This window comes from Protopterus annectens, chromosome 9.part0 (assembly GCF_019279795.1).
Source record: "Protopterus annectens isolate FY-2018-M chromosome 9.part0, PAN1.0, whole genome shotgun sequence".
Taxonomy (NCBI): Eukaryota; Metazoa; Chordata; order Ceratodontiformes; family Protopteridae; genus Protopterus; species Protopterus annectens.
Window position 1 is genome coordinate 1,276,718,050 of NC_056743.1, and position 26,499 is coordinate 1,276,744,548.

Genomic DNA, 26,499 nt, shown 5'->3' on the forward strand with positions numbered 1-26,499 from the left:
ATTGCTTCCTGTCCAAAAAGTTCCATAAAGAATGTTGCTTACTTCTGAACATTTACTGTAAATTCCTGACAGACCCTACAATTATCCAACATCATGCTATATATCTAAACAGAAAACGCAAAGAATGTGGGAGTCTGAGGGAGATTCTTAATACAAAGGCATCTACCCTTCTTAAGCTCCAACTTTAAATGCATGTCTGTCATCATACCAGATATAAAGAAAATCTACACTAAAGAAATATAATAATAAGCAAAGAAGTTCTGAGCTATGGAAGAATCCGAACTGCACTGGAGTACATTCCCCAACATTACCATGAACATGATGTGAACTGCATTAATAAAATTATAATACTGAGTGAGCACACATCAGATTTAAAACTGGAAAATTCCTGACCAGACGGATGGGCTTCTGCCAAGCTGGGGTGGGGGGGTGGGAAGGTCAGCTGAGCACTGCCAAAGTAACACTGGATTTGGTGACGTCTACAGCTGAAATCCTAGTAGTTGGTACTCCTAAAACAAAAGTACATTATCACATGCCAGCCTATATATATGCACAGGATTAAAACACATTCTGCAGCTGTTAGCTGCATCAGTCCTTTACTTGTGGGAAACAACTTAACAAGAAATGCAAAACTAATGAGAAAACTGATAGGTTTGGACACCTATCGGGTAAACAAACCAACAAACATAGCAACTACAACTTCATCAGTTTATCCTTTGTACATTAAATAGTTGCTTTAAAAGACAATGTAACCACTTACATATTAAGCCCTTTGAGAAGTATGAATGAATAACGATTTACCATTCAAAATTAAAGTTTAAAAAAAAAAAAAAAAAATTACAATACTATGTGAGATATCACACTGTTCCACGCATTCTTCCAATATTACAGATGATCTATTAATAAAAATTTCACCTTCTGGATTTACACCTCACCTGTAGGACATCAAGTGCTCCAAGCTCTGTCCAGCGGCCCTTCTCTGGACTGTACACTTGTGTACCTTTAATAACAACAGTGTGAGCTGGAAGGTTTACACCCCAAGCCAGGGTTGCTGTAGAGACAAGAACCTAAACAAAAGAATATCTATAATGAGCTCCAAACTGCAAAACAGTCAGATTAGTGAGACAAGATAACATTTATACTAATATTAGTCTAAAACTCTCAGAATGAAACATTTTGATTTATGCGGTTTGAAAAACTAGACAGGAAAAAGTACAGTTATGTAAAATTCTACCGTAACAGTATTTATGTTCTTTTCACTGCTGCAGTATTCTTTACAATAGGGACCTGTCAAGGGTAGCCCAATGTCTGGCCAGTATACCAAACCCTTTAGGTTGCAATGGGTACCCCATACATCACATGTATGTTCCTCACACACAGTGCAAGGCATAAGTGTGATGGAGTTACCATCCTCAGAACTGAAATCTCCAAATAGGAAGGTCACAATCACATCCAGAAGGAAAGGACCGGAGGGAGCAAATACTGCAACAGTGAAGTGAAGGAAATCTACTATTATGGTAAAATTTTACACAACTGTACTAAGTCCTTCTGGATCACTGTTGCAGTATTCGTTACAATAGGAAGAGTATAACAGTTCAGGAAAAAGACTGGGAGGAGGAAGGTCCAGCACAGCCCTCTACAAAGCCATGGAGAATGGCCATGGCAAAGCCAGCTCTGGCCCTAGAAATCATATCCACCTTATAGTGTTGGGTAAAGGTATGCTCATAAGTCCGGGCAGCTGCCTCAAGATTAGAATTAGTATCCAAACCCTTGAAAAAAGCACCATAAAAACAAAAAGCCACATCCCTGGTAGAATGAGCTTTAAAAGAAGTAGGAAGGCTCTTCCCATGAAAATAGCAAAAAGAAATGACTTTAGATATCCAAGAAATGGCTTGCTTGGAAACAGCCAAACCTAGAGACCTAGAATGAAAAGAAATAAAAGCTGGTCAGACTTACAAAAACCTTTAGTCTTATCCAAATAATATCAGAGTTGTCTTTGCAAATCCAGGCTTTGCAAAACTTCTCACTAATAAGACTGCGGAGAAGGAAAATAAGTGGGCAAATAAATAGACTAAGAGATGACTCATTAACCACTTTGGGCATAAAAGAAGGATTAGTACGAAGGGACACCCTGTCCTTACAGAAAACTAAAAAAAAAGAAGGAACAGCCATAATGGCTTGTAGCTTAGACAGCCATCTGGCAGAAATGAGGGCAAAAAGAAGAGTCTTCCAAGAACAATGCTGTAAGGAAGCTGAAGCAGTAGGCTCAAAAGGAGACAGAGTCAGTTTTTCCTAAAACAAAATTAAGGTCCCAGGGAGGAGGGACAGGCTCCTTGGAAGGCCTAATGTGAAAGATGCCTTTAAGTAACTGTTTGACCCCCCCCCCCCTTTGGCCTCTAGATTTGAGGCCAAAGGCAGACAAGCAGAGACAGCTGATAGGTGGGGGCCTTAAAAGAACATGCCAACCTAGCATAGAGCAATTCATACAAATAAGAGAACCAAAGGAACATACGAGAACAAAACCAAACAGAAAACCTCTTCCATTTTAATAAGGAAGATTTCCTAAGTACTGGGCTTCCTGGCCTCCTGTAGGACTTGAAGCACATCCTCAGAAAAAAGGTATCTGTAGGGGATAAAAACCCTATCACCCACAGTGTCAGTTGATGAGTGGACTGCTGGGAATGGATGAGAGATCCCTTGTCTTGGGTAGTCCACACTGAGTAACTTGTGATGACTGCTCTGGGCTAGATGTAGAAGAAGGAAACAATGCTGTCTGGGCCAAAAGGGAGAACATCCTATTTTACCTTGAACAGGACTTAAAGAAGCATCCCTTTCCAAGAAAAAAAAAAGAGGGTGACCACCTTCCAGACCAGATGGCATTGAACTGTGGAGCAAAAGAGAGGAAGTTGTAGGAGTATCCCACTGGTGGACAATGCCCAGAAACGCATCCCTGTGACACATCCACTCATGGGATTGTGTTATAGACGTGCTCAAAAATCTGCCACTATGCTCTTATCTGAAGAACTTTAAACTGCCTGAAGGGTCACCTGATACTGGACAGCCAGATCCCCAACCTGAAGGGCTAACCTGCATAAGAGATAAGACCTTGTACCCCCCCCCTTGCTGACATGCCACATCACTGTGGTATTGTCTGAGAATCGTGAGGGGCCTGGGAAGGAAAAGAATGAAAAGCCTGAACAGCCATAAGAGCTCTCATCGCTGACAATGATGTGGTCTTTCTTCTAAGAGACCAAAGGTCCTGCACTTTCAGAGAATTGAAGGAGGCCCCCCCACCCCACACCCAAGGCAAATGTGAAGAGTTCCTGAGAGTGGACTGCAGGTTGAAAAGGAAGCCCTGGGTTGAGGGACAACTGATGAATCCACCAGTGAAGTTCCAGCTTGAGGCATGGAAGTAGAGGAACTAGAAAATCTAAAGGATGAGAATGTTGAAGCCAACCTGACTTTAGAAACCACTGAAGCTTTCTCATGTGGAGTATGGCTAGTGGGAGCTTAGGAATGGTGGAAGCCATGAAGTCTTGAGCCCTTAGAAATTCTTGGCTGTAACTAAAGCCAAAGGAAGAAAGAACTGAAAGAAAGCAATCAAAGTTAAGGCCTTGGGACGAGGCAGGGAAGCCAGCACCGGAATTGCAGCCTGCATCCCAGAAAAACATGATCCTGATAAGGAGTCAGAATTGACTTTTGGAATTTTATAGTAAACTCTAGGCTCTCTGTAGGACAGAGACAGCAAAGTGTAGATGCTGGAGTAAAATCTACACAAAGAAGGCCTGAATAAGCAGGTCATCCAGGTAAGGAAAGAGCTGTATTCCCCTTAACCTGCAGAAAGCAATTACAGGAGCGAGGCATTTGTTGAAGACTCGGAGTAGTAGAGAGGCCAAAGGGCAAAGCAGAGAACTGAAAATGAGAGGAAGCAGCACAGAAAAGTAAAAATTTCCTAGAAAGCAAGATAACCATCCTTGAGATACAGGGAAACTAGCGGAAGAAGCAGAGGAAACAAGGTTTGAAGGGACGGCATCCGAAAAGAAGGGCCTTTCAAAAAGGTGTTTAGATGAGAAAGATCCAGAATGGGTCTCCAGGCGCTTTCTTTCCTGGGGACCAAGAACATTCTGGAATAAAACTCCTTCCCCCCCTGAGAAGTTGGAACCTCTTGAATTGTTCCTTAAGCCAACAGGCCCTGAAGCACCTCTGGAGAAAAAAGCGCAGTTGTTCCTGAGGAGACTGAGGAATGCCCAAAAAAGGGGAAGAGATTTCCAAACCATGTAATAACCCTGGCGAATGATGGAAAGAACCTGGGAGTCTTTGGTGATCTTTAATCAGAAAGGAAGGGATGGGGAAAGACGTAGAGAAAGAGTAATGTGATTGAGAAGAACAGGGCAAGAATAGTCAGAAAGCATCTGGTTCATCAGGAAAAGCAGGCTTCTGAGTAGAAGTTTGGGCAGCCTTAGCAAGTGAGCCCTTCTACCACCCTTTTTAACTTTGGGGGGGGGGGGAGACAAAACTGTCTAAGGACAAAAGCAAAGCTTGTTAGGGTAATTAAACTGAAACTTAAAGCAGGTGAAACAAAGATATGCTTCAACTCCTGTAAGGGCTTACTCTTTTCTTGTAAGGTCTTAAACAACTCCACAGTAGAAACACTAAACAAATGCTTATCATCCAGAGTAGAGTCCATAAGTTTAGCCTTCATGTCATCAGGCAAAGGCTGAAGTCTGAGCCTGGAATACCTTCTCAAAACAGATCCAAAAACAGCAGCCCTAGATGAAGCATCAGCTGCATCATAGCTGCATTTAATGGAATGGAGAGCAAGTTGGGATGACGTCCCTAGCAAGGGAAAAGCAAAGGCCTTCCCCTCAGAAACAGGAAAATCTAAACTGGCTTGACAAACCTGAGAGAAAAGAGCCAAGACATACCTAGTCACATGTGTCTGACAGTTCACAGCCCTAAAGGCTAGGATAAGCAGAAGTATATACTTTCATACCTAGACTCTCCATGGCTCTGCAGTCCTTCTCAGAGGGAAGCAACTTAATTGAAGACATCAATTTAGAGGGCTTATCAGAAGCCACTGACACCAAAGATGGGTCAGCAGAGGGACACTTATAAAGAAATTTGCAATCAGGCACTTTATAAAACTTACCAGGTTTCTTGGGAGCTGGGAGTTGGGAATAAGAAGCCTGAGAAGGAGTGGAAAAAGCATCCAACAGAGAAGCAAGAACAGGAGGAACAGCAGAGGGCATAGGAGACTCCATCTGCAGAAGCTCATGGAAACTTTTTATCAGACACCCAAATATAGTCCCATTTGAAAAATTCCATCATTCTTGAAATAGTCTCACTAAATGAAATTTCAACAAAAGGAAAGACATGACTGATAGGCTCTTCCTACTCAGAACCATAGTCTAGTGGAGGAGGAATAATTAAGAGACTCATCATCAGATGAGTCCTGCTCCCAAGGCCACTTAAAAGGAGTAGAAGACCAGGGAGAAGGAACAGAAATCTCCTGTGGAGGTTTCAGAGTCATAAACACACTGAACAAACCCCGAGTGAAGTTTTGCCATTCACTCGGAGGATCTTTTGGAACAGGCAAAATGTGTTTGGTCTTCTGCTTCTTTTTGATGGCAACCTTAAACAATTTAGGAGGCTCTGACCCCTGACAACACTATATAATGATAGTTGGAACCTCTTCTCCTCATTAACATCTGAGAAACACCCCTAGGCCCTTTGGTAATTATCAGCCGCAGTTCCCCCTGTACATTTGAAGCAGCCCTCTGCAAGGCCTTCATCGACATGCGTAGAGTCAGATCCACGACAGCCTCCAAAGTGGCCATGGCAAAGGAATCAGAGAAGGAAACCAGATAATCCTCTGGGCTTTCATCATTCTCACGAGAGACGTCCGGTGGTGGAATTACATCTGAAGAAACTGACCAAGCTTTCTTGGTCTTTTTCTTCACAGACTGTGGACCCTCCCACAGGAAAGATTCTTCCATACTGTCATTAGCCAACAATTTAAGTTGTTAGTTCTTAAAATAAATTGCAAGGGAAGAAAGCTGACTATGCAATGCCTTAGGGACAAAAGGCTGACAATTCTCACAAGATGTATAGTCGTGGGAATCACCTAAACAGACAGACTGCTTGCGATGATCTTTATGGGGAATCTGTCTCCCGCACTGGAATTCCCCTTTCTGGAAGACATGAAACCAACAACCAGAACAAGGCAAGACAAAGATAAGAAAATCAAAAAAACCCCAAGGGGCACTTATCCGAAAGTGGTTTCGTAAACAGAAAATGAGCAAGACTGCAGACTGACAATCGAAGATGGCGTTCGGACTGGCAACAAAATTTCTGAGAATAGTACACCAGATATCACCTTTATGCCCTATGCAGTGCAGGGTGAGCATACTCATGATGTACAGCGTGCCTATTATAGCCTAAGGGTTTTCGTATATTAGACTGACATTGGCCTACCCTTGGAAGGGGATTCCTATTGTAAAGAATACTGCAACAGTGATATGGAAGGACATCAATTGTTGCAACTTAGTCTGACTACAGCAATATTTTTCTTTTGCTTTTGTCTAAGAAAGGACAGCTGTGAATTTTTTTTCAAAATTTTGGATGGTTACTACAGGCACAAGCGCAAGATAATGGGGACTCGTGCATTTCTCACTTACTGCTGCTACTAAAGCAAAAACACTTAACTTACCACTTACTTTGTGAAAGATATTTCTATTTGTTTTTCAAGGGTAATCCAAGCATTTTGTTCGCTGCCAAGTAGCAGACTTCCAACAATTTTACAAAGAAAAAATAAAGTACACCTTTGCCTGGACAGCACAGTAACTGAAGTACAGCTGTGTACACTTAACATAAATGTAGATGTTCGAGTGTATTCACTGTTGCAGTCATTCCATTTGGGTTATCTGCTTGCAGTAGCCCTCAGTCGGCCTGATTAACAAAGTCTTGGGTCCTACGTCAGTTGCTGTCTCTTCTCCCATGACGCCAGGTCGCCAGGGGTATAAAACATGCAGCCGGCATCATTACATCAGTTTTTCTTGCCCCAAATGTCAGGTGCGCCCCTAATGGGAAGCAATTAAATCTATAAATATACGAGGTTATACCTCCAACAAAAAAGCAAATAAAGCAAAAATCTTTTAAGCATTGAAAAGGAGAAGAAGTCAAGGGGCTGGAGGGAGGGTAACCAGGACTACAATGGTGAATACACTCGAACATCTACATTTATGGTAAGCGTGCACAGCTGTACCATGTTCTTCATGTTTCACTGTTGCAGTCATTACATTTGGGTAGATTCCCAAAGCTAAGTATGGGAGGAGGGATTTAGATAGCATAAGGACCAGCTATAAGGCCCTGCAAAATTTCAGTGGCAAAGCCAGCTCTGGATTTAGAGAAAATTGGCAAATGATAATGCTTGGTGAAAGTAAGTACAGAACTCCAGGTAGCAGCTTCTAGCATGTCCCTGGTAGGTACGCCTCTGAGAAAGGCTGTAGAGGTAGATGCAGCCCTGGTTGAGTGGGGTCTGATCTGCCGTGGGATAGGTTTTCCATGGTGCTTATAGCAGAAATGAATGCAATGTCTTATCCATTAGGAGATGGTTTACTTTGAAATATCCTTCTCCTCTGTCCCTGCAGCAAATGCCACCAGCAGTTCAGATTTCCTTTGAGGTTTAGTCCTGTCCAAGTAGAATCAAAGTTGTCTGTGCACATCTAAGGAGTGCAGTATCCATTCCCCTTTGTCCTGTGGATTAGGAAAGAAGGGTTGCAAATGAATGGACTGAAAGGCCACACTGGATACCACCTTTGGCATGAAAGAGGGATTGGTCCTGAGGGACACCCTGTCCGTATGAAAGATGATGAAAGGCTCCACTGCCATAAGGGCCTGTAATTCAGATACCCTTCTTGCTGAAGTGATGGCTAAAAGGAAAGCTGTTTTCCAAGAAAGGAATTTTAAATCTGCAGTAGCAGCTGGCTCGAAAGGAGGAAGTGTAAGTTTCTCCAATACAAAGTTAAGGTCCCAGGCTGAAGATGGAGCTCTCCTGGGTGGTCTTAAATTTTTTTGGCCCCTCTGAAGAACTGCTTGAGCAGTGGATGAGAGAAGAGGGGAGGTTCTTTGTTATAATGAGCTGAAATGGCTGAGGCATGAATTTTTATGGAGGAAAAAGATAGACCCTTGTGAAGCATCTCAGTTAAGTATTGTAAAATCTGAGGTAAATTGGGCACTGCTGCGCTCATCCCTTGAGATTGATTCCAGGCACATAATCTTTTCCATTTTTTAGCATAAGATTTTCTAGTAATAGGCCTCCTTGCCTGTAAAATGACATCCATCACTGGTTTACTGAGGGATGATAAAGGAGAGCTTAGGTAATTAGCCAGGCTGTTAGGTTCAGTGTTTGAAGCTGAGGGTGCAGAATCTGGTTCTCCTGCTGAGACAGCAGGGTAGGAGTCTGAGGCAGGTGCCATGGGGCCAACAGTGGCACACTGCACAGGTGGGGGTACCAGTGTTGACGTGGCCAGTCTGGGGTAATAAAAATCATCCTTGGTTTGTCTTGTTTGCTCTTTAGTAGTACTTTGGAGAGCAGAGGCAGAGGAGGAAAGGCATAAACTGGTAAGTTTTTCCAGCTGAAGGACAGAGCATCCACTTTCCAGGCTTGTCTGTGGGGAGTCCTTGTGCAAATTTTTTCCAATTGATAGTTCTGGGGGGAGGCAAACAGGTCTATATCTGGGCTCCCCCATTTGCTTGTCAACATGTTGAAAATCCTTGGTTCCAGTTTCCACTCGTGGGTCCATGAGGTTTCTGCTTAGTCCGTCTGCCAGTGTATTTAATTTTCCTGACAGGAATTGAGCTTGTAGATGCACTTGGTAGCTCAAGGCTGTGTTTCATAATGCCATGGCTAGTCTGCAGAGGGGGTAAGAATGTGTACCCCCCTGCTTGTTTATGTACCACATAACAGTGATGTTTGTCTGTCTTTACCATTAGTTGTTCTGGAAGAATGTGGTCCATGAAGGCTGTTAGAGCATTCTGTACAGCTAACGTTTCTTTTTGATTGACATGCAAGTGCTTTTGACTTTGGTTCCATTTGCCCTGAATGCACTTCCTTGCCAGGTGAGCCCCCCATGCATAGTCTGATGCATCTGTTAGGGTTTGGGAGGCAGGGGGTAATGTGAAAGGTAGTCCCTTGTTTTGGTGTCAGGTCTCTGCCCACCAAAGGAACTCTAGGCGTAGGCAAGGTATAACAGGAATCATTGTTTCTAGGTCTTGAGAATGTTGACACCATAGTCTTTTTAGATACCACTATAGTTTCCTCATATGCAATCTTGCATATGGAATTAGAAGAATGCAGGAGGCCATGAACCCCAAGGCTTGCAGTATTTGTCTTGCAGATAGCAGGGTTTTTGTGGCCACTTGTTTGAAGCAGGCTGTCAAATGAATTTGTTTCGCTGGCGTGAGGTAAGCCATCTGGGAAGTTGTATTCAAGCTTGCTCCCAGGAATATAACTTGTTGACAGGGTACCAGGTGTGATTTCTTTTAGTTTATGGTGTACCCCAGACAAGTAAGAACCCTTTTTACAAAGGCCAGATGATTCAAAAGTATGTCCTGGCTTTCTGCCTGAATTAGACAATCATCCAGGTATGGGTATATTTGAATATTTCTTTTCCTACAAAATGCAATAACTGGAACTAGGCACTATGTTAATACCCTGAGCGCAAAAATAATCTTTAACAGTTTGCATAGATTTAGCTTTATCTTCATCTTTTTAAGAACTTCCTCAGCCTTGTTGCCAAATAGACAGTCCTGATGTAAAGGAGCATCCAACAATTTAGCTTTAACATGATTAGGCAAAGACTGCTCCTTAAGCCAAGCATGCCTTCTGAGCACAGACCCAGTTACAGTAGCCCTGTAAGAGGCCTCTAATGAATCAAAACCACATTGCAAAGCATGTTTTCCAACTTGTTCAACAGAATGCATTAAATCCTGTAATTCTTTATTTTCCACACAGTCAGGAATCAACATCATTTTCTGTTTAAGCAGTCCAATAGCATGTTGCTGATACTTCAACATAAGAAACTGGCAGTTTAAAGCCCTAATGGCCAAGGTTGCAGAAGTGTAAACCTTCTTACCCCCCCATCTATCCAGCGCCCTGGAGTCTCTATCAGAAGGGGTAGGATTTTTAGCAGTAGAAGCCTTAATGCCCTTGGGCCCCTGTGAAATAGTCTCTGGATCTGCAATAGGATTTTTGAAAAGGAACTTGTGGGACACAGGGACCCTGTAGTATCTGTCAGGTTTTCTGGGAGCAGGAGGCAGGGAATCAGGGGCCAAATTAGATTCCGAAAAAGCATCAACAGTGTCTAGTACAGGAGGAATAGCTAAAGGCCTATGCTGAGGTAGGAGAAGGAAATCCCTAAGCCTCTTTTTTGAATCAGTCAAATCCTGGCTTTCCCAGTGAAAATGCTCCCTTAGAATATGTAAGGTTTCCCCAAAAGAAAAATTCTCAGGAGGGGAAGCAGAGGGAACGGAGTCCTCTGCATCAGAATCTTCATAAGTAGATAAGGGCAAATCCAGATCATCAGAAGAATCAGAAAAAACAGAATCCTGATCAGAAGATTCATAATCAACTTCAGTCCTAGGCCTCTTAGAAGGGGGGGGGGGGTTGGCTACCCCTGATTAGAGTTATTAGCCATTCTTATCATTTGTTTTTTAGGCATAGAGGCCTGAGCATGTGGCCTAGGCGTCGCTTTTTTTCGGCATGGCTCGAGATTTAGGCCCAAGTAAAGAAGGAGGCGTCGGTTTAATATGCAAGTCCATAGGCCTGAATACATCCTCAGAAGCCGGTGCCTGCACAGCAGCTCCGGACCCAGCCAAGGTTGATACATCCGCGGGTTCCATAGTTGAAGCATCTCACGGCATACCGGACTACGAATGGGTCTCAGTAGAGGCCTGCGAATCAGAAGTTGTGGGTATCAGGGGCTGCGAAAGCGCCTGAGTACCAGCAAAATGGCGACTGGCTTAGGAGAAGCATCGTCACAGTTTTGGACCTCGGCGGCCTGTCTCTGTCTTTATCTTTGAGTTTTTTCAGAATCCCGGTAATCGGATGGCTAACTGACGACATTTCTGGATAATTAAACCGAGAACCAAAATATTTAGAGTCGAAAATATACAGACGACGGATAGTGCGCTGATTAAATAAAGCACAAAACTGACAGCAAGGTACGTCATCATGGTCAGGGCCTAGGCAAGGAATACAGTACGAATGAAAATCTTTATGAGGTATTTGCTTTCCACAAGTAATGCAATTATTAACTTTTACTGACATCGGTAAGGAGCAAAAAAAGGTTTCCCCAATGGGGCACATAGCTTTAGTTGAAGACTTCGGTTCTGAAACTCGAAAACGAAAATTTCAGGAGTCGCCCGCCGGCACTTGCGAACTGCTTCTGCTTTGGCCACCGCACAGCAAGAAAGACTGATGTAATGGCGTCAGCTGCATGTTTTATACCCCTGACGTCATGGAAGAAGGGACAGCAACCGATGCAGGACCCAAGACTTTGTTAATCAGGCCGACTGAGGGCTACCTGCAAGCAGATAACCCAAATGTAATGACTTCAACAGTGAAACAGTAAGAACATCTGGCGCTGCAGGATGAGCCGAATGACGGGTTAAGGTGCCCAATGCAGATGATCAGACCCCAGAGAAGGTGCTGATTGACATAGACAGCAGGACGATGGCCATGGAAGTCGAAATCCACTAAGGAGTGTGTAACAACTCCATCGCTCAGAGCAAAGGAGGCTATGCTGAGACAACTAGAAGGGCCGCCATGGTGGCACTGAAGCCCAGGGCGAGGGCCCAAGTGGAGCCGCCACAGGTGCAGATCTTGGTGGTAGTACCAAATATTCAAACAAGAGCTTTGAAGGCCAAAGTGGAGAAGGGTTCCATGTGGACAGCAGTTGAACAAGGGTCAGTCGATCTTGGCAGATAAGCAAGCACCATTCCGAAGGGACAGGCAATGGCCTTCATCGCCCTCAGCCGATCAAAAGGGAGTCTGGTTCAGATCCCCAAATCCGAAGCACAGCAGACAGGTGCCTCAAACAATCTGAAGAAGCCGTCTGGGGGGGGGATCTGGGGGAGTCCTCTTTTCTTTGTAAGTTTAAAGGTTATCAACGTCAGAAATGGTGCTTACTCTGCAGTCTAGCACGACATCTGGACAGAGTTCACTTCCAACAGCTTACTTGCTAGAATCAACACTGAACACTACTGAATGCTTCTTGCATATCAACGTGCTCCATAGGTGCACTTCAGGTGATACTAATAAAGGAGAACCTTTATCTTGGCATCTAGCTTACAAAATAAACCACTTCCCATCAAGTATGTACAGTAAAAGTAAAAGAAGTGCTCAATGCTGCTGTATGAAAAAGGGTACTCGCATATGTTCTACATAATGGACAATGCCAGTAACTGCAACTCAAAACAAAACCGGGTCCACCAGAGATTTAGAAGTAATAATCAAAGTTACAGAATGATGTTGCAGCCACTACTGTCTGTATAAAGGACGGTGTTCGCCTGCTTCTGTTCACAGCTGCCACTTCAACATTATAATCCATCTTGAGACCTATGTTCTTCTCACAAGCATCTACTATTTACAAATCACAGATATCTTGAGAGATTAGTCTTTACTCTCACCGTGTTGCCAAATCATGGAATTACATTCCAGAATCTATCACACTTGTACGTCACTACTTTGCTTTTAAGTCAAAACTGAAAGAACATTTATCCAACAACTGGATACATGCCCATGCTCGGCACTACCATAGTACCCAGTAATATTCCTCTCTCTCTCTCTAATCTTGTTTACCCAACCTTGCTTCCAATCTTTACTGGCTTCTCTCTCAATGATAACTTTTCTATCAAATAGTCTCTCTCTCTACTCATACTCTACCCTTTCTTTATCTTAGGATCATTTCTGAAATTTACTGCCGAAATTTCCTTGCTTCAATCTGTATTTAGTGTGTCACAACTTTAATTATTTGACATGCATTTTCTTGAAGTCATATACATTAGGTGTTTCTAGCGTATCATGTATACAGTGTGTCCTAATGCTCTTAGTTCTTCTATTGTAACCACAAAGCACAGCTCTCTGACACTGTACTATCCGTCTCTTGTTTCTTGTGCATTAACTGTCCTACCACATTGTTTCTTATATTTGAGTGTCATATTATACCGCTTTACATTTAATGTATCCACTAACTCTATCTGTGATATTACCTGAACCTAATACTGTAATTTAATCTGTTTTAATATGTTCATTGGAGCTTTTCTCCCCAAGCCTCTGCTGATGGGCATTTACCCAGTTAGAATTTTCCGGTAAACAAATGTCAAATAAAAAAAAGAAATAAACAGTTCCCACTAATCTATGCAAGAAGACACTGCCCAAAACTCTCTCACAAACAGGGCAATGTCCAACACATTTCTACATCATGTGACATTATCCACTACTGCTGTATATTAAGACAATACCACAAGGCTTATAATATGGTGCTGTACCCAATAATGGGCAGGACAGTGTTCTCTGTTGCTCCATGAACACAGTGCCCTTCAAACTACTAGGCTCAAAATTAATGCCTTATAAAACAATTGCCCATCACTGTCCAAAGACCAGCTGACTGCCAATCAATGCTGTAAAGAAAGAGGACGTGCCACCAGATAGCTACAGTTTGGAGTTTTACCTACCAACCCTTATGTAAAGACAAGTACCTTTAAGAAGCAGTGTCCAAAGACAAACTTACAACATGGTCCTAGAATGCAGCTGCATCTGCCACCACTCACATAAAGGAACAATGTCCAAGGTTTACAAAACACATCTGTGGTTATTCTGTGAAAATAGACTTGAATTCTCACATTTTTTAAATATTTTCCAAGTGTAAACTCTGGAAGAAAAGCTTAGGTGGGGCAAAGCAACTCTTAATGGAAGATGTTAAGCAGAAATCCAAAGCTCTTTTATTTTGTCCACAATTCTAGCAAATTTAACAGCAAACAGGCAGACATTAGCCAAGGAAATAAAATTTTAGCATTATCTGTTTCGCTTTTAACCTGTATCTGGACTGCAGTTGCAAAACAAAAACGTCATCCGAAAAACTCATTTCAGGTACTATGTGACACTAAAATTTATTACTACACAAATTTACCCAGAAGACCACAAAACATTTCCAGTGAAAGCACACCTCAAATGACTACTGTGTGAAGCCAAAAGCTCTAACAGGGAAACTGGGAAAAGGCAAGTTTAAGGTTAAATCTGCAGTCAAAGTGGAGGCCAGAGTAAAAATACTAAAATACGTTCATACCACAGAATATTAATTCTGTAATATTTTAAAGCAGTAAAATAAAGTCAATTCCCACACCAACAGTTGACAATGTGGAGCTTTTTCAGGTACTCCCCTTGCAATTAACTCCACTGACAGCTTAACTTGAATGACACCATCTTCTAATAGCTCACTGCCCACCCTCTTATGGCAGTGTTCAACTACGTTCCATCACCCTTTCAAATGCTGCTCTTCTGTACTCTCTGAAGCATTCTCTTCTCAGGTCCCTCCTGTAGAGATTGCAAATGTTATATGGCAATTATCTTGCATAAGCAGCACTGCCAATCTTGCCCACATCTTTCTTCCACTCACTGCCAACTACTTATGACATCTCTCTCCAACAGCTGCACTATGCTGACAAATATTTTCCATGCTTAGAGACCTCCTCTACCAGTAGCAGCTCCCTCCCATGCTCACAGCCACCTTCCATTGGCAGCTCCCTCCAGCACACACTGCTGTCCCCCATCGGCAGTATCATCTAACATACACTACTGCACCTCATCAGCGCCAACATTCACTCTCAACACATTTATAAGTACTGCAACACATTTTGCCCGTTTTTTTTTTTTTTTTTTTTTACAGCAACATCCTCCAACGTGCAAAGCTATGTACTTTTTCAACAGCTCCTTCTAACACACAATAATGCACCTTTGTGGAATCTTCATTCAATATTCATTGCAAAGCTTTTTCAGCAGTTCCTTCCAACACTCACTTCGACATGCTTTGGATTCTATTCTGCTTGAAGGTCCCTGCTACACTCACTGTTGCCATCTTTTGGTAGCACACTCCTATACTCACTGCTGCCCTCATCACCTCAGTTCCTTACTTTTTACTGCCCTCCTTGGGGAGCAGTCTCCTGTACTCAGCAAAGCTCTTTTTTAGCAGTTTCTTCAGCTGATACCCTCTGCTACCCCTTACTTCAGCAACTCTTATTTGCCATACTCAGTAGCATCCTCTTGTGACAGCATGTTTTCAAATTCTAAGATGCTATCGTTTGGTGGTGCACTCCCCACATTACTAAAGCTCATTTGGTAATTCTCCTTCTTGCAGGAAACCCTGTTTATTACTCTGGGCTTTCCTCCACGTACAATTCATACTCCATATTCACTGCTGCTGCCACCCCGTGGCAGATGTCTCCTTTACATGCTGCCTTCCCTTCTTTGGTAGGTCTCCTTTACTCAGTGCAACTCACCCTTGGCAGCTTGTGTGAGCTCACTGTTGACCTGTTTTGATGCACTTTTCTCAGACACAGACACACAATGTCACCCCTCTGCCAGCTTAAGTTTCCATACTCACCTTCACACACTTTCAGCAGCTCTTGCTGTCACAATCTCTCATGCTCACTTCCCACAGCTCTCTCTTAGCCATAGTTAGTATCATATTGCTTTCAGTTCCCCCAACCCATACTTACTGCCTCTCTTTTCACAGCATTTTCTTATATACATTCAAGGTGGTCTTCATTTGGCAGTTTTCCCTCACACATACACTGTTGGTCTCCCTTATTATGTTTCTCTAAAATGCAGTGCAATTCCAATCAAGTTAAAAACAAGGTACAGTCCTCACCTGAATGTGTCGATCAGCAAACAAATCTTCCACAAGAGTCCTGTCCACTCTGGTCATTCCAGCATGATGAATTGCAAACCCATATGGTAGCAAGTCTTTCAATTCCAGGTTCTGTGAGAAAAGGGAGAAAATGCTGAATCAGTCCCTTTCTAAGGATAAATTCAAACTCATCACCTAGTCTACTTGTGTGTCAAAATACAGCCTTCACTGCAAAACTCAATAAAGATCTGGTTGCAGCCCAGATGACCAAGGTTAGCTTAGCAGTGGGCGTTGGAGTAAGCAAGAGTGAGTGGCTCACCCATCCTTGGGGGAGGGGGGGCAATCTGTAAAGTGCAATATTTTAAATGCAACTTGGATCTATGGATGGGCAACAGAAAAATTACCCCAGGATTATCTCCTGTACTACTAACGGACAGAGGCAGCTCCTAAATGCTTTACACCACTCTTGATTCCCCTCAAATTATTACAAAATTAATAACCATGGAATGGGTAAGGCCAATCTATCCCAAATGGGACAAGTTAAATTCATACACCAAAAGGGAAATTGGCTAGTCTTAAAATGGCTAGCGATGGCAGCTAGCCTAGTACTTACATATGAATCTAAAAGGACATTTAGCATCAGCAGTCACCCAAGTATGTGATTCTGGATGTGTGCTTGGAGACTATAGACTCCAACGTACATATGCCAAAACACACACAAACACAGTTGTGAGGAACTGCATACCCCACAGGAATGCCTGCACACACATCAGCTGCAATGGAAGTGGTTAGACCTTACTACTAAAATACCCTGAGGTTTTGCATCATATACAATACGAACTTTAGGGAAGACCACCCAGTACAGCAACATGGGGACTAATAAGATCAATAACATCAACAATAAAACATTGAAACACCCCAACTCTGGTGGGGATTATAGGCCAAACCCTCAGAGCCCAAATGATGAGACTGTACACCAGCCCTAAAAGAAATGAACAGAAGTAGAGACGCACAAACCATCTTCATTCCTGCAAGTATAATGGCTCCCACCTCATCCAAAAACAACAGCACTCGTTGGACTGGGAACAAAAGATTTAAGAGGGATGGGGGGAAGGCATTCAAAAACACATCTCTTTACCCTTACAAAGTTTACAAAAACAACTCAAAGCAGCAATACTAGCCCATGAATAGAAAATCTCTACCGACTAGCCTTAACGATAAAAATGAAGACCAACCCACCAAATAGCTCCAAATGAAGTGAGGACATCTGCCTATCAAACTTAAAATTTATCATTTGACCAAATTTGTTAAACACACTTAGAGAATCAAAACCCACCTGCTGGATGATTCCACAAGGAATGAAAAAATTCTCTTCCACTTTTTCACTAACCCCACTGAGAAGGGTGGGTACCTTTTAGTAGGTACTGTCCATCCACTATCACTAATAAATACATACTCCAGTACACTATGAATCAAAACATTACTTCACTCAAGAGTTAAAACTCAGCCATTACCTGGCCCATGTGCAGTACTGGTTACTTCTACCTCATGGATAATGCCAAAGTCAAGAAGAAAATCTCTAAGAAATGGAAAGGTTAACCCAGTACAAAATAATTTGGGACATCACTTACTCCCGCATCAATCTTAATACATAGCAAAGGTAAATCTGGGATGGAAAATGTTTGTCCAAAGTTCAATATGCAATCTTTAAAGAGGTTTCTTACCTTGCACTGCTCTGCCTCAGACCGCAAAACTTCTGTAGAAGCAGAGCCCTCTCGTAAGAACAATCCCAGGGTATCTTTTTCCAAACACATGTCTCTAATGGCTCGCGCAGTCTTTCCAGTTTCCTTTCGTGAGTGAACAAACACTAACACCTGGGAAATGAGAGAGGAAAGCAAAAAAAAAGCTAGAATCCTCTTGCCACAATATAGGAAAAGAAGGTCTGTGAGGAAACCCAAGCAGTGCAAATTACCACTTAAGCACCTCAGTTAATTTTGCCTCCCACTAATGTAAAAACTCAGTATTAAAGCTGTATTATCATCATATGGAACTGTATACAGAAATGATGAAATCATACCGAAAGTAAAACTATGCTTAAAAATAACACTCTGTTTCACATGTGAAGTATTTCAACAGAAGACAGAAGCAAGTAATGCAGGACTTCTTTTCAGACGTACTACTAATAAAATGGCTGACCTGGTTTTTGCCAGCATGCTCCATGGTTTTTTCATACACTATTTCATTCATTATCTGGAACCGTTTGATAGCTTTCTTTTCTGTAATCCCAACGTAAGTTTGTTCAAGGGGTACAGGTCGGAAGCTGCAAAATACAGAGCATTTACCTTCAGCTATTCTTTCTGGCCAACTCAATCCTGTCATTTTATCAGCAAGTTGTAGACAGAATTCATATTCACAGAATGGGAACAACTTCACTATGATTGTTCATTTAAAATATCAAAAGTAAGAGCAGTTCTGCAGTTATACCTTCAAAGACAATGGCTGACAATTCTAACATGCACATTTGTTCAAAACTGAAAATCTTTACTGAACACTTATCCTCAAAGACACCAATCCCCTTACTCAGTGCTAAAGCTTAGCTTTATGTATTAATGTAAACAGTTAACTACTCTCACCTGTTGTCAAAAAAGAAAAGCCCCTTTTCAGGGTCAACTCTCAAAAAAGTTGCTACGTCCTCAAAATTTGGAAGTGTAGCACTAAGCCCAACCAATCTCACATCTTCTTGTGTAGTCTCAATATTGCGGATAGATCGAGCGACAAGGGCCTCCAGCACTGGACCACGGTCATCATGCAGCAGATGGATTTCATCCTGGGGGGGGGATTTGCAAATCCCACATTACATAACAATGATAATGAAAAGAAAGAAAAAAAATCACAAGCTATTTGTTCTATTCTTTAAATCCATTCACAACAGCATAAAACATCTACCCACTTTTACCTTTAAAGATAAACAAGGCTTCTGGAAGTAAATCCTGACACTACTGCCTATCATCAAAGCAGTCTAGCAGTGTCAGACCCCAAATTTGGATATTCAGACCATTTAAATGTAATTCTAGCCCAGGCAGGTATGACCCCTAGCCCTGAGTAGCATTCTGCCATCACCCAGAATGATGCCGCACTACAAGGACAAAAAAATAAGTTATGTCCTTACCATAACGTTCCATGTAGAGTGTTCATCTCGCCTTTGTTCTTACACACGGGTTTGGAGCCAATCCTCAGCTCCGAGTCGGCCGAATTGCAAAGCTCTGAATCTCAGAGAAGCTCGAGACCAGCCCATATCCCACAATCCTCCCTGCCATTACTCAGATCTAGTTTGCAAACAAACCAGACCAAAAGATCCAACACCTCCGGTGCTAGAAGTATACACTCTCTTCAGCCATTCAGAGACACTCTCTCACCATAGCAATAACTAGTGGTCTAAACATATATCCCATGATACACGGCAGCATATACCCCCCAAACACGTGGGGGGGGGGGATGTAAGAACAAAGGCGAGATGAACACTCTACATGGAACGTTATGGTAAGGACATAACTTCTTTATGTAAGAGTGTTCAATCTCGCCGTTTGTTCTTACACACGGGTAGCGTCCCTAGCTCCATCACCCCGAGTGACTCATGGAAGAACATTCCTAAGCACAGTGGAACCAAATGATGTCCTATCCTTGGAGATTTTGTCCACTCTATAATGAGCGATGAAAGTATGTGGTTTAGACCACGTGGCTGCTGCACAAATAGTGTCCAAAGGCAAACGAGCTGCATGAGCTAAGGAAGTGGAGATGGATCTGGTAGAATGGGCGTTCGGTTTGGTGGGCAAGGATTGCTTTGATTTAGAGTATACAAATGTTATACAGTCAGCAAGCCATTTAGATAGTGTACATTTAGTAATTGCCATGCCCTTTTTATTGTCTGCAAATGCGACGAAGAGCTGATCTGTTTTCCTGTAATCTTTGGTCCTATCCAAATAAAATCTTAATTACCTGTGAACATCCAACTTGTGCAACATATACTGCAGTTTGTTAGTATGGTTTTTGAAAAAGGTAGGGAGTTCTAGACTGGTTAATATTCGTAACTGAGCATACTTTTGGAAGGAAGGATGGATTTGTACGCAGAGAGACCCTGTCTGGATGGAATATCAAGTAAGGTGGTCTGACCGATAATGCTTGCAACTCTGATACTCTACGAGCTGAAGTCACGGCGACGAGAAACAGCGTCTTCCACGATAAGAACTTTAAGAGACATGACAAGGCAGGTTCAAAAGGTGGCAACAGGAGTTGCGATAGCAACAAATTCAGGCTCCATGGAAAGAAAGGTTTTCTGACAGGCGGTCTAAGATGGAAGGTTCCTTTCATAAAGGCCTTACAAAGTCTGTGAGACATATTGGGAGAACCTTCCTCACCAATATGGAAGTTTGATATGGCCGCCAACTGTACTCTTAGCGTGGAAGTAGAAGCTCCTTCGTGAAAAAGGATAGACAAGAATTCTAAAATTTTATGTAGAGGAGCTACCAAGGGGTCTAAGTTTTGGCTAGATGCCCAATATACAAAGCGTTTCCACTTACTCGTATAGAGTTTAGTAGTGGAAGCTTTATGAGAAGCAACCAGAATGTGTTGAACTGCTGGGGGGAGTAGATGAGACCTGGCTAGGCAGAGAAACGGAGCAGCCAAGCTGCTAGTTTGAGGTATTGTAGAGACGGGTGAGGAACTCCCGACGAATGTGTCAGTAGATCTGGTACTGGGTCCAGAATCCATGGTTCCTCTATTTGATGGGCTCGAAGAAAGGGAAACCATATTTGACAAGGCCAGAATGGGGCTATGAGTATTATAGTCCTTTCCAGGTTCCTGGCTTTCTGTAGAAATATGGGAATCAAGGGAGTAGGCGGAAATGCATATAGGAGTCCCGGGGGCCAATCGTGCATCAGTGTGTGCTTGGGGACATCCCCCGGAGGGGGTAGAAGGGCAAAGTAGCTTCTGCATTTTGCATTCAACGGGGAAGCAAACAGATCGCAGCAAGGCTGGCCCCATTTGCGGAAGATCTTTTCCGCTGTCTGTGAATTGAGGGATCACTCGTGAGGTAACAGGATGGCTCTGCTCAACCTGTCCGCAATGACGTTGGATGACCCCGGGATGTGCATTGCTATCAGAAAGCGACCCGTGGACTCTGCCCATTGCCAAATTCTCATGGCCTCTCTGCATAACGGGTAAGACCTGGTCCCCCCTTGCTTGTTTATGTACCAGACTACAGACATGTTGTCTGTCTGAACTGCTACTGTTCCTAGAGGTAAGAGGGCTTGGAAGTGTTGCAACGCCAGGAACACCGCCCTCAACTCCAGAACATTTATATGTAGAGTGTACTCCGTGCTGGACCATTCTCCTTGGACTGTTCTTCCCTGAAAAAGGCCCCCCCACCTTATCAGGGAAGCGTCTGTGGTTATTGTGGCTGTTGGACTGGGTAGAACGAACGGACGACCCATAGTGAGGTTCTGATCGCGCACCCACCATGAGATGTCCCGTCTGCAACAGTCTGTTATCCTGATCCCGTGCGCTAGGGGTAGGTGTTGGAACGACCACTGCGCGAAGAGCAGCCATTGTAGGATCCTCATGTGTAACCTTCCCATAGGGACTGCAATTAGTGCGGCTGCCATCAGTCCTAACACTTTTAACACCAGTTTGGCTGGGGCTTTCTTGCTGACCAGAAGAAGAACCTGCTGTTTGAGGGTTGAGGCTCTTATTGGAGGGAGTTTCAGTAGTGTCGAACGTGTATTTAAGTCTGCTCCGATGAAGGAAATACACTGCGAGGGCAATAAGCAAGACTTTTCGAAGTTTATGGAAATCCCTAAGAGGGAACAAAGGCTGATTGTGTAGTCTCTGGCTTGCGATAGACTACGCTCGGTGGTGGCGGTGAGGAGCCAGTCATCCAGATAGGGAAACACCTGGAATCCTCGTCGTCTAAAGTGAGACGCAACTACTGCCATGCATTTGGTGAATACCCTGGGGGCTGAGGTGAGTCCAAAGGGCAGAGCTCGAAACTGAAAGTGACTGGCTCCCAGCTGGAAGCGCAGGTGATCTCTGGACGGTCTGGCCATTTTGATGTGGTAGTAAGCGTCTTTGAGATCTATAGAGCACATCCAATCGTCCTTCTGTAAGAATGGAAGGATCGATTGAAGCGTGACCATCCGGAACTTTTCCTTCTTCACGAAGTTGTTTTGATGGCTGACATCTAAGATCGGTCTCCAGTCCCCTGTCTTTTTTGGAACTAAAAAGAACCTTGAGTAAGTTCCGAATTCTCTTTGGTCCGCCGGGACTGGTTGGATGACTCTGTTTTCGAGCAGCTTTGAAATTTCTACAGCTGCTAGATTTCACAGACGGGGTGGCACGTCTGGAAACTTTCTTTGTAGAGGTGGCGTTGATGTGAAGGGGATTTTGTATCCTCTGGTTATAATGCTTTTTACCCAAGAATCCGAAGTAATGTTTAGCCAGGCCAGTGGGTATAAAGCCAAGCGACCCCCGACTGCCTCCAGAGCAGGACAGCCGGGCCTCCCTTCAGGAGTGCTGGAAAGGCTTCCCAGGGACGGAAATCCCTGTCGCCTTGGTTATGCAGACCCCCTCTGCAGCCGGGGTGGTGTCTTCCATTTCTACCTCCTCCTCTGCCTCTGGAGGGAGTATCACTCTGTGTGGTCTGGAAAGATCCCCGATTCTTACGGAACCACATTTTTCCACCTCGTTGCCCTTTGGGGTACGGTCTAGTAGGAGTGGAAAAACAGACCCCGACAGCAGACAGGGTCTTTCCCTCTTGCCAGGAGACCAAGTGAGAGTCTCCTTAACCTTGGCCCCGAAAAGTGTGGCACTATCAAAAGGGGCATTGGCAAAGGAAGACTTGAAGGCTTCCACAAAGGAGCACAGCCGCATCCATGACCGTCTTCGAAGAGCAATCGCTGAAGCTGCAGCTCTACTCAATCCCTCGGCTGGATACAAGATGAGCCTCATAGATGAGTTTACTATGGAGGTGAGGGTGTTAAGTTGTGCTGTTACGTTTTATGAAACAGCAGCACCTGTGTTACCCTGGAGGGTATCTGTCAGCTCCTTGATGAGATCCCTCTGCAAACGTGTGAAGTGAGTCAAATAGTTTAGCGAATGCATGGAAAAAGTTGCTGAACTAAAAACGCGCTTCCCATATCTGTCCATAGTCCTAGAATCCTTATTAGGAGGATGAACAGATGAGGAAGACTCAGACATCTCCTTTTTCGTGGCTGCCGCCACCACCATAGCGTCGACAGGAACTCCCTTGGTGAGATAAGATTTATCTTGGGGGGCAGTGATGAACTTGTTTGGTTTCCTAGGGACTGGTTCCACTGTGTCAGGTCCCTCCCACGCCCTTCGAGCAATCAAATCCATTAATTCATCGAAGGGCAGAGTCACCCAGGAGGTAGAAGGTTGAGCCCCAAAAGCCTTCAGCAGCACCGACTCGTCCTCAGTGGGGGCTAGGGATTGCCAATCACCCCTCTGTTTCAAGATCTTCAGGATGTCTGCAAAAGACACATCCTCCGAGGGTGATTTGGGGGACCCCTCTGCCTCATCCAAGTCGGTGTCACACGTTCGAGATTCCTGTGGGGAATCTATGTGCCTCCTCTTGCACAACCGTTTCCTCGGGACCTCATCAGAGGGGGGCTTCTGGTGAGGCCTCCAAGGAACAGGAGGAACCCTCTGGGGGTGGCTGGGGCAATTGGACTCTACGCTTGGGATGGATCGTGGGAGCAGAAACAGAAAGCGGCCCTTTTGGGGAAGGAGAAGATTCCCCTGATGATGTGGTTGTCTGTGCAGACAATACTTTCCTCATAAGGTCAAAGGCCCCCGAACCCCTGGCTGAGGGCTCCCCCGGTTCCAAAGAACACGGGAGCATCCCAAACCCAGGTGCCGTGGGCTCCGACCCCCAGGACGGAGCCAAGCTAGTCTGTGCCGAGGCCCCGAGAGGGAGAGTCGGTACAGACAGGTCGGTATGACTCTCAGTCCCGGAACCGAGGAGAGACCGTCGGCTCCACGACTCCCCTATCGGTTCCGAAGGAGTCGAAGTCAATGGTGTCGATCATGCAATGGACGGTTTCGGCACGGAGGGCTCCACTATCATCAGGTCATCCTCTCCCGGCTCCGAGATCTGGATGGGTCTCGAAGGAGGACCCGTTGGAGATATGGGGAGGCCTTCTAGGTTCGACACGGCTGGGAGGAAACTGCAATTAACTTGGAAAGGGCCGTGTTTTCCATGAGTTTCTGCATGACACGATCCACATCTGTCTCAGATAAAGGTCTGGAAGAACGGGTCGAAGGAGCTGAAGATGGCACCGACCGAAGAATGGACGGTGGTGGCAGCTCCAACACCGGTTCCAAGATCTGGGGCTCAGGAAAAGATAAATGTTCAACGCTCGGCCCCGAGATCTGTGGAACCGGCGAACAAACCTTAGAAGATGAACTCGGAGCCGATGACATGGGCTCCCACATCTTCGACCACTTCGAGGATTTAGAAGCCTGATCCGACTTGTCCAAAGCCTCTTGAAAGGCAGGCTTCAGTAACCCTCTGTCTATGAGCTTCCTGTGCCTATCTGTCATGACCCTCCTGCTAAAGGAATGGCAAATAGAGCAATCCTCTTGAAGATGGAGAGGGCCAAGACAGTAAACGCAGGAAGCATGATTGTCAGTAAAGGACATTTTCTGCCCACACTGACATCTTTTAAAGCCAGATTTAGCTTTTTCTGACATACTAATAAAACAACAATAGCTAATGAGTATAGAAAAACTGCTAATCCTATATGTATATAGATATTGCTATATAAAAGAAGACACTCACAAAACCACACTCAAAGAAGAAGGGTTAGGCCACAAAAGGGTGCCTGAAGAAAAAAAGGGTGTGTGTGTGTATATATATATATATATATATATATATATATATATATATATATATATATATATATATATATATATATATATATATATATATATATATATATATATATATATATATGTATATATATATATATATATATATGTGTATATATATATATATATATATATATATATGTATGTATAACACACACACACAGCACTTCTATAACAAACTAAGAAATACAAGGTTATATCAGGAAAAAAATCAGTATCTTATCTGTAAATAGTAAGCAAATCTCAATTTTCTATCTGGTCCGAGCTCTCCTCGATCCGATCTGTTGCAGCGGCAAACTAGATCTGGGTAATGGCAGGGAGGATTGTGGGATATGGGCTGGTCTCGAGCTTCTCTGAGATTCAGAGCTTTGCAATTCGGCCGACTCGGAGCCGAGGATCGGCTCTGAACCCATGTGTAAGAACAAACAGCGAGATTGAACACTCTTACATTGATTGACTTCAACAATTGGCTAAGCTTCTGGTGCCATTCTAAAGGGATCCAGTATCTGTCTGCCTGGGATGACATGGTCGCCAGACCACGATGCTTTGCCAGAGATGGCCTGCACCAGTCACCCCTGGGATTCCGGATACTGGCTAAGGTTCTTGCCGCCCCTATAGTGCCTTTTTTAGGCAAGGTTCAAATGACAAATTCACCACCGTAACAGGAACAGGAAAGCAAAAACTGAGGGTGATGATACTCAATGCTAGAAGTCTAAATCTCAAAATGCACTCACTCGAGGCACTCCTTAAAATGGAGAACATCGATATCTGTGCAGTGACTGAGACCTGGTTCAAGGCTCAAGAGAGCACCCCTGCGCTACCAGGCTATAACTCATACCACACTTTTCACCCATGTAACCTGGACCGGAACACCAAAGGCGGAGGTGTGTCCATGTTCATTAAGGATATCCACACCTCCAGGCAAGTTGCTCAGCATAATGCAGCCGAGGTTATCCAAATGCAATTAACTCTGGGCAAAACTCCAATCCAAATTGTAGCTTGCTACAGATCACCCACCATGCCCCAGGATTCCCACTCCTCTTTTCTTGATGTACTGGAAAATATTAGGGTTCAACCAAACACCCTAATAATGGGCGATTTCAACTACCCCACCATTAACTGGGAAAACTACTCATGTACCAATTCCTTCGCTCAACGCTTTCTGGAATTCATAAACTCCATTGCCCGGCATCAAGTTATCCACATCCCCACCAGGGGCAACAATATCCTAGATCTAGTTATTACCAACATGAGTGACCAGTGTTCTACACCTGAAGTCAACACCTCACTGGTCAGATCCGACCATAAGCTAATTACCCTAGATATCCACATCCTGTCCCCTACCCCCCCATTAAGGAAACCATGGTACAAAATTTATCCAAAGCCAACTTCATGCTTCTTAAGACAGAAGTGGTCAACTTCATGACACCCATGCAGATACACAATACAGTAGTGACTACTGAATCCTACACAATTGCACTTTATAAGCACTTACATGAGTGCATGGATCGTGCTATCCCAAACAGAACCAAGACGCTATCCTCCAAAAAAAGGAAGCCCATTTGGTGGTCCCCTGCCATAAACAAACTGTACAACAGAAGGAAGAAACTGTTGCAAAAGAGAGTAAAATCCCACAAGTGGAGTAGCT

At 43.8% G+C, this 26,499-nt stretch overlaps 1 protein-coding gene across 2 annotated transcripts in view; it reads right to left on the minus strand.

Moving 5' to 3' along the window:
• The window catches only part of SNRNP200 (small nuclear ribonucleoprotein U5 subunit 200), a 1,344,735-nt gene that overhangs the window by 933,695 nt on the left and 384,541 nt on the right, over positions 1-26,499 (minus strand). For both annotated transcript variants that reach the window (XM_044084204.1, XM_044084205.1), the window contains 5 exons: positions 18,542-18,735; positions 18,105-18,228; positions 17,633-17,782; positions 15,930-16,040; positions 936-1,067 (listed from right to left, as the gene is read on the minus strand). In XM_044084204.1, the coding sequence (XP_043940139.1) occupies positions 936-1,067; positions 15,930-16,040; positions 17,633-17,782; positions 18,105-18,228; positions 18,542-18,735 (711 nt within the window). The remainder of the gene's footprint in view (positions 1-935; positions 1,068-15,929; positions 16,041-17,632; positions 17,783-18,104; positions 18,229-18,541; positions 18,736-26,499) is intronic.